The following is an 8504-nucleotide window of genomic DNA, read 5'->3' as shown; positions in this document are numbered from 1 at the left end:
ATCAAAGGGGTCATGACTTTGATACTGGCAGCTTAATTCAGTATCAATCACCAGTAAAAAGTAATTACAAATAATAATTTCAGTGAAAACCATAATGGTGCAAGATTCAGGAAAAGGATAAAGACCACTTCTAATTGTCAAAAATAAAATAAATATTTTAAACCAAAGTTGTAAAAGATTTGTTTGGTTTAAACCGTAGGTTACAAACTTTTGAACAAGACAAAATCCAATTTGGTAAAGTCAGAGAATTACCTGAAGATTTCATGAGCCAATCTTAGAACCGACCACCACATTCTGTGGTTGCCACTTTCTGTTCCGACCAGAAAGAAAACCCAATATTTTCCCGGTGAAAAAGAGGTCCCACATTCATAATGGACCACCATGGAATGCATTGCAGGAACGGTAAATAACTCAAGCAGAAGACAAACGGCAATGAACTATAAAAACAATAATGCATTTTGAACCCTACAAAAGGTAGGTCAGATAGAGTTTAAAACATGGGCAAGAAAAAAATCCTACACCTTATGATGTTACTATGTAACAACAAGCTGCAAATCCTGTAGCACAGCTTTCCCCTAGTTTTCTAACAAATGCTAGTTCTGCCTGCAACCACCAAACTCCCAACACTACAATAAAATTACAGCCCACCTTTACTTGGGCAAACAGGCTACCAGATACATAATGTTTATAGTCAAACCAAAAAAAGGTAAGATGACATTAAATAGCTACACTATGTTCATGCACATCTGTACCATCCTTTGGCCATGGGTTCAAGTTTAAACCCGTTGACCACCAGATTGGTTATTTGTCATCTTTCTCTTTCTCTGCATCACCTTCTCCTTCTTCATCTTCACCATCATCTGCTAATTTTGTGAGCTCCTCCTGGATCATAAGCTTTATAGACGACTTCCTCTGGGTGAGGTCTGTATCAAATTGCTTTGCTGAAAAGACGTAAATGTTTCATTAAGCATTATAGGAAGGCTGAAATCCAGGTACAGTATTATAGAATCACGTTAAACATTTAACTGTGAGGACCGGTTGAAAAATCAGACAAAAAAATATTTAATTTAAGAAATATTCATATATAATGACTCTGTTACCATATATGTTCACCAGATCATAAAGGCAAGTAAGAAGCTTGAAGCCAAAACAGATGAATCTACTTTGGTCATGTTTCAAAATTGAACAGGGGTAAAGAGTACCAAAATAGGAGAATTGAACAGGGGAAAGAGTTAAAAAAAAATGAGGGCAAGAACATGAAAAGAGCATACCCAGTAGCTTCAGAATGTCGGTAAATGTGGCCTGCAAAATAGAAAAAGAAAGCTTAACACCACCTGAAGATCAGAGAACTAACCAGCTGAAAGATAACAAAGAGTGAGCCACGTAATACAAAATTCTGCATGTACTTTTAGTCAGAATTGCATCATAGCTAGCAAGGCAAAAAGATAAAGAGATGAAAATCCAACAGCTGCAGAGATGTAGTAGAAATGTGGAAAGGTAATTGTTTGAAAGAGCCATTACTTCTAAAATTTCCAGAATATCTGAAATATTTTCAGGGGAACCTGCTAGTCATTTTAGAAGTTTTGACAGAAAGCTTACCGTATTGAAGTCCACTTCTTTAAGAATCTCACATATTGCATCTCTTAACTCTTCATCAGCTGGCTTCAGTTTCTCTTTTGACTTCTCCTCTTTAGCCTTGTCCTTCCCTTTCCCAACATTTGTTCCTTAAAAATAGGTGGGAAAAAGAAATTTTCAAAAGTGGTGGTCGACACTCAAAAACCTTCATGTCATTTCTATTAACTGTCTCAGCATCACATGTTTAAGTAAAAAACTCACAAAAGGTTTCGACAAAAACCCCAACCACCCAAGAAAAAGAAGTCATGTCTTACCAGCTTTTTCCTTTGAAGAGGATTTTGTAGGAGTAGAAGACTTCTCCTTGGGAGCTTTTTCATCTCTTTTCTTTCTTGAAGACACCTTTGGGCTTGCATCACTGTCATCAACTGTTTTTGTGGGTTTTGATGATGGTTGCTTTCGCGCTCGTTTTGGTTTTCCAGCTGTCATTTTCCTGGCCTTAGGTTTTCCAGCTGGTTCCTTCTTTCCAGATGATGCTTTTCTAGCTCGTTTCCTTTTGCCAATGTCCTCTTCAGATTCTTCTTCGGATTCACTTTTCTCTTCACTTTCAGAATTTACAGGTGTCTCATCCTCAGGTTTATCAGGAACACCATTTTCAGTTTCTTCTTCTCTGTTCTGCTCCTCTTCTTCATCATCTTCCCTTTCTTCCTCTTCAGCAGATTCATCTTCTCCATCAGCTGAACTTTTCTTCTCATCAATCGAAGTTTCTTCAGTCTTTCTTCGACTCTACAAAAGATGCCACATAAAAGATGAGAAATACTGAGACACTGAAAATGATATTAAATCATTTAAATCGAGAAGCAACAAAAAAAAAGGAAATCCTTACATGGTATGTTTCAAAACTATCCTATTTCATTATTTTCTCAACCATTTCCATTTATCTGTACGGTCTCAATCAAATTGACCCTAAAAATCAACATAGAATTCACACAAATCTAGACTCTTAACATAACCCAGTAGAATAGGTTAGGATCCAACAATGCTTATCTAATGATTAGTGGAGACATTGACCAGAAATGAAGAAGACTTCCGCTAATTCAATTCTAATTATTATAAGATAAAAAAAATTGAATCTACACAACCTAAATATGCAATCAAACTGATATTATTGCTCCAGCACAAAACAGCACATTATCCAGTCTATCCAAAGTCAAACTGCAAGAAAGTAGGATTGCATATGACGAATAAAAGGATATCCAAATAAAAACATTCCCTTAAGTATATTTTACTGCAAAAATCACAAGCACGTTTCTGATGAAGACCAAGAAAGAAATAATACCTTGGCTGAAAGTTTTGATGAAGCACTACCAGATGCCGACGAACTTTTGGAAACCCTCCTGCGCTTTTTGCCTTTGCTTGACTGAATACAAACAGGAAAATTAAAATAATGTTGTACCATGAATTAACAAAAGAAAGGCGATATTAAAAAAATGTAAATTAAATTTAAGCCACATAGAATAGACAAACCTTCTCTTTTTCTGCAAGTAGCACAGTTGTTGTAGCATGAGGAGCAACTAAGAAGTCCATGAGCTTCGCAACAATGTCCTCCTGTGCAGTTAAGCAAATTAAAAACCAATCCTCCAGGCAATTGTTTTTTTATAAACAGTATTGCAATAGGCAAAAATTAAAAATGGTAAGCCCCATAATTAGAGAGGAAGCCAGACAGAATGCTCAGATTATAATAATAACCAAAAGCATTGGATTTGCAAAATACCTTCTAAAGAAAAATAAAAAAGAGGAAACATCTTTAATGAATAGGCATGAAAACAATATAAAATTTAGTCATTAAGAAAAAAACAATTCCAGGGTAGGAAGCAGCAGTATCAAACACACCTTCCTGGTAGTTGCCCTGGAAACTGGTATGTCAAGCAAATCACAGAATTCCAACAGCTTCTCTTTAGTATGCTTGTCTAATTTTTCTCTGACCTTGCCCTTCTGTTTTTCCTGCAGATATTCGACATAAAAGCTCGTTAAGATAAAATACTTTAAAATAACATCCATTATCACATTTTACGGTCCAAAGTGCACCGTATATCTACAAAATGATTACAAGTTCAACAGATAAATTCCGTTTCTCAACCGTCTAATCGAAGCTTGTTTACCTCATTGTCATGCCATATGAAACCAGAAAACCTGGATATATTATTCTTGATCTGAACTGCCTGCAAAAGCAACAAGCAGAAGCCACATTAAGCCAGTAAGTCATAACCACTATGTAACCATCCAGCAAAGCACAGCCTTTTACAGTACCTAGCTATCTATATCCAACCTAACCTTCCACATATAGATACATGCATGTATACACATGCATATAATCCTTCTTAACTGAACGAGCAGAGATAAGGAAGGAAAATGCAACAGAGGAACTATTCCCAAAGTCTAAAACATTCAAACTACCTTTCCTCTTCTTCCATAGAGAACAGTATGAAGCATCTTGAAGGTGTCATCCATCTTTCTTCTAGATAACTTGAATGCCACTGAAACAGGAAACAGTTTCAAAAGTAATTCACATACATCAGCCTTTCTCGAGGATAAATATCAAATACCTAAAACATGAATATCACAAAAAGATGAGAAACCAAATTGATTTTTCAAGTTCTTTTATAAACCAAAGCTTTACCTACACCAACCCGGCATAAGTTTGATTGGCTTAGTGACCACTTGAAATTGTAACACGAAATATGACTAGATAGTTTGACTCCTACAGTCTCACAATAGATAAGTAAATACAGAAGGAAAATGCAGCAAGCAAGAACACCTCAATCAAGCAGCAACTGCTAGTCAACATAACTTCCAGAAGAGCTTGAAATGGAAAAAAAAAATAATTCGGCATGTTCACCAATTTCATCTTACACATTATTACAAGAAATTTTAAGACAAATCAAATCAGCATATCAAAAGTTAATAGCCAATGGGCCCAGATTAGAAGTAGACTTAATCTCTAACTAGCTAATGTGGAGAAATACCATCCCATAAATAAATATAAAAAATATAGTTCAGAAAAGGGATAAAAAATATACCATTTGGAATATCTTTCAATGCAGTACCACGTCCCTGTAATTTCCAAGACAAATTAAGAATAAATAAATCCTTCAAACCAAAAAATATTTACAGAATAGAAATTAAATAGAAAACTAAAAACCTTTTCAATGTGGAATTCCTTCACAGTGTCCCTCTCAATAGAAGCCACAAGCCTTTCAACAGATTTCCGCTCACGTACAGGGCGATCAGTTAGAGGAGTCCTTTGCTCCAACTCTTCCTTCTCTTCAACTTTCTCCTTTGCCATCTTCCCCCTCCCACGTTTCCTGGGTACTTTTGCTTCCTTCCTCTTGTCCTCCTTCTCCTCTTCCTCCTTAGAATCATCAACCTTCTCTTTCTCCTCCACATCCTTCTCCTCCACTTCCTCTTCCTCCTTCTTCACATCCTCTTGAGCTTCCTCTTTCTCGTCCACCTCCTCCTTTCTTTCCACCTTCTTCTCCTCTTTCTTTTCCAAAAGCTTCTCCTCCACCTCTTCTTCCTCTTTGTTTTCCTCCTTTTCATTCATCTTTTCATTTCCATTTGAACCCGTTTCTTCTTCCATTTCTTCAGCTTTAGGTTCCTCATCTTCTTCTTTCATGTCAGCTTCTTTGCTTTCACCATCTTTCTTGATCTCCTGATCTTCATCCATTTTCTCCATACCCGCTTTCTTGTCTTTCTGTTCTTCTTCCATTTCCCTTACTCCATTAGTTTCCTCCACCTTCTTTTCAGCCGCAACTTCAACAGGTTTATCTGGCTGAGTGTTCCCATTGGCTGCTGCAGTTTTCATTTCCTCGTCACCCATGTTAACCCAGTTCACTTAAAGCTTGGACAACTAGAAAGCACTGAAGCTGAAATATAACCTTCTGTCAAACTCAAGTCCCAAAGAAAAATTGTGAAATAAACCAAACAATAACTGAAAATCAAAGCAGTATCAAAGAACCAGAAACAAATGGCCAATTAAATATTTCAAGAATCACACGCAAGTTAAATTTCTAGGGAATATCACTTCTAGCATGTTAATTTTCCAGGGCATCTCTACCACAAATCTAACATTAAATAATTATAAGCATCCCCGATTTGCATTTCATAATATCAACGTGAATCCATCCAAGAAAGAGCAACATGCATGCAAGTTAAATTTCTAGCAAATATAACGTCTACCATAAATGTAACTTATTGCCAAAGTATGATAAAGTGTCCCAACTTGCACTTTATAACATAAATCCACATTGATACTACAAACATGCTAGTTAAATTTCTAGCAAAATATCAGTTCCACCCCAAATCAAATGATAATTTACCCTTAAAGTGTAACGAAGTTTCCCAATCCTTACTTCATAACATTAATGTGCATGGATCTTACTTTCAAAAAAAAAAAAGTGCATGGATCTTACGAATAGATCTGTGTGAAAGCTAAGTTTCTACTGAACCACAGTTCTATCAAAAATCTATCAATAGGTTACCGTTAAAGCATAATAAAGTTTCTCAATTTGCACTTTATAACATTAATTTGCAAACACGTGCAACTTAAATTTCTAGTAAATGTTATTTCTCAACAAATCTAACAACAATTTACCACAAAAGCGAACGACAGTTTCTAGATCTGTAGTTTAAAACATCAATGCTGATTGATCCCATGAAGATGCTGTGAACGTGCAAGTTAGATTTCTAGCGAAAAACAGTTATACCAAAAATCTACCAATAATTTACCATTAAAGCATAATAAAGTTTCTGGATTCCACCCTATAATATTAATTTGCATGATACTAGGATGAGCTGCATACATGCAAGTTAAATTTCTGGTAAACATTAATCCTACCACAAATCTAACAATCTACCATTAAATATACTAGAGTTTCTCAATTTTTAGTTAATAACTTGAATGCTCATTGATTCCATGCAAGTTAAAATTTCTAGTAGATATCACATGCAAGTTATAAGATCAGTACACATGCAAGTTAAATTTATAGTAAATGTCACTTCCACCACAAGTTTAAGTGTAATTCACTGTTAAAACATATTAAAGTTACCAATTTGCACCTTATAACGTCAATGTGCATCGATCCTTGGAAGAGCTGTCCACATGCAAGTTAATTTTCTAGAAAGTTTCACTACTGCCACAAATCTAGCAACAATTGACCGTTAAAGCATAATTAAATTTCCTGATTCACACTTTATAACGTCAATGTGCATCGATCATAGGAAGCACTGTTCACTTAATTAATTAAACAGAGGAAAAAACTTAAATAAAAAGGAAACAAACAATTAGCAAAATCTAATAAAAGTAGTGACTAACAAACCTACCAGAGTACAGAATCCCCACTAAACTCAAAAGCGCATGCAACCTGCAACATAAAATCCACATCAAAATCATGAGCAACAACTGGACAAGATCTACAGTAGCCTAACGGTTCTCAACCACACGAAGAAAAAAAATTTGAATTCTGTAAAACAGACTTCATAGAAAACTAAGACAGACAAAGAAAAAAGAAAACCCTTCTTTTTACCGAGTAAAACAGAGATAAGGTCGAGAGAAATGTTCAAAATCTCATACTTCGCTTCAGCTCTCAATTCAAACATAAAACCGAAGCACAACTATGGCGAAAAAAAAAAACCCTAGAAACAGCACAACAAAGCCATGCTCCAGTTATCTCACACGCCAAAAAGCAACCAACCACAAATCCAAAATTCAAACTCCTTCATTTCCTCAACTCTCTCCTCGGACAAACAGAACCACGCAAACAAAATCCAACAGAACCAAACACGAACAACAGCCAAGTAACAGCTCGAGAACAGAAAAACGTACTCGATAAAGCGCACCGAAAGGTAAAACCCTAAAGCCCTAATGCAACTTCAACCAGTAAACCAGTAAACAACACCGAAACAACGAGCGTATAACGACAATTAAACAGAATTACAAACAAATTCATGTAAGAACAGCATTCAATCAGATAAACCTTAAAAGATTCGAAGGCTCGAGCGATTCAAACCTCGAAACGAAAGAGGGAGACCGAAAATTTTTTCTACTCTCCTCACACCTCAGTGTTCTGGGGGGGGGGAGGACAATAACGATTCTTGGTTTTTTAATTTTCGATTCGAGTTTAGTTTGGCTTGTTCTGTAACGTGGGTATTTATAGTGCGGACTTGAAGTTCGGATTTTAAATCCAGTTAAATGCCACGTAGGAAGGGGGAGAGTGAGATAAACATGAGCTGAGGTTTGAGATAAAAATAATGAACGGTCAGGATTTCATCCTGAGAATATCAGACAGATCGACGGCTGAGGATTGAGTTCCGTCAACAACGGTGACTCATACTTGTGGGGTCCATCGTGGATGTACGTGGACCCGGGGCCAAAACGAGAAAATTGTGGGCAAAAAGTTGTTAATTGCCCGCTGTTAGACCTTGATTTTTCAAAAAAAAAAAAAAATTCCCATAATAACAATAATAATAAATTTGCATAAAAATAATAATTTAAATTCCTTATAAGTATCATTCATGCATCTCTTTTTATAGATAATTAATTAAATTCATTAAAAAATATTTTTTTTATAAAAAGAAAATCCTTAATTTTGTATAAATAATAAATGTAGATAACATATAAATCTACTAAATCTTCTTAAAAGAAAATAAATATGCAAATCCAGTAAGTAATTCATTTTATATTAACAATCTTTATAAGGAGTAGTTGAATATTCTTCCTTTTTTCAAATTATAAATATTAAATTTTTTTAATAATAAAATTACAGCGTCGATTTCTCATGCAACATTAATATTACGATTTCAATGACGTATTATTTTATATAATTTTTCATGCAACGATAATATTGTATTTTATTTTAAACGATTCCAATAAT

The 8504-nt window shown here is 35.2% G+C and overlaps 1 protein-coding gene across 5 annotated transcripts; it reads right to left on the bottom strand.

Moving 5' to 3' along the window:
* Nucleotides 1–433: 433 nt before the first annotated feature.
* Nucleotides 434–7782, bottom strand: LOC110820640 (DEK domain-containing chromatin associated protein). 5 transcript variants are annotated; one of them, XM_022050176.2, is made up of 14 exons: nt 7641–7782; nt 6955–6995; nt 6691–6775; nt 4775–5498; nt 4653–4686; nt 4030–4109; nt 3735–3794; nt 3466–3576; nt 3100–3180; nt 2912–2992; nt 1890–2358; nt 1600–1724; nt 1272–1302; nt 434–941 (listed from the first exon to the last, which is right to left on the bottom strand). In XM_022050176.2, exons 4-14 carry the CDS (start codon nt 5450–5452, stop codon nt 802–804), a joined length of 1890 nt encoding a protein of 629 aa, XP_021905868.1. In that variant the 5' UTR covers nt 5453–5498; nt 6691–6775; nt 6955–6995; nt 7641–7782; the 3' UTR covers nt 434–801. The 5 variants fall into 5 exon arrangements, with proteins under 5 accessions (XP_021905868.1, XP_021905869.1, XP_021905866.1 ...); XM_022050177.2 differs by having other exon boundaries at nt 7608–7763; XM_022050174.2 differs by lacking the exon at nt 6691–6775.
* Between the last annotated feature and the right edge of the window lie 722 nt (nt 7783–8504).

Source organism: Carica papaya, chromosome 4, assembly GCF_054855325.1.
Source record: "Carica papaya isolate Zhongbai chromosome 4, ASM5485532v1, whole genome shotgun sequence".
Taxonomy (NCBI): Eukaryota; Viridiplantae; Streptophyta; class Magnoliopsida; order Brassicales; family Caricaceae; genus Carica; species Carica papaya.
The sequence above is the reverse complement of the archived record's forward strand: the minus strand, read 5'-3'. Positions and strand labels throughout refer to the sequence as shown.

What these genes read in the sequence shown, in the direction of transcription:
- LOC110820640 (XM_022050176.2), bottom strand. Translation starts at nt 5,452, where the DNA reads ATGGGTGACGAGGAAATGAAAACTGCAGCAGCCAATGGGAACACTCAG. An exon ending in ATTGAAAGATATTCCAAATG is followed by an intron (nt 4,110 to 4,652) that starts GTATATTTTTTA and finishes TTCCTGTTTCAG; the next exon opens with TGGCATTCAAGTTATCTAGA. An exon ending in TCTATGGAAGAAGAGGAAAG is followed by an intron (nt 3,795 to 4,029) that starts GTAGTTTGAATG and finishes TTGCTTTTGCAG; the next exon opens with GCAGTTCAGATCAAGAATAA.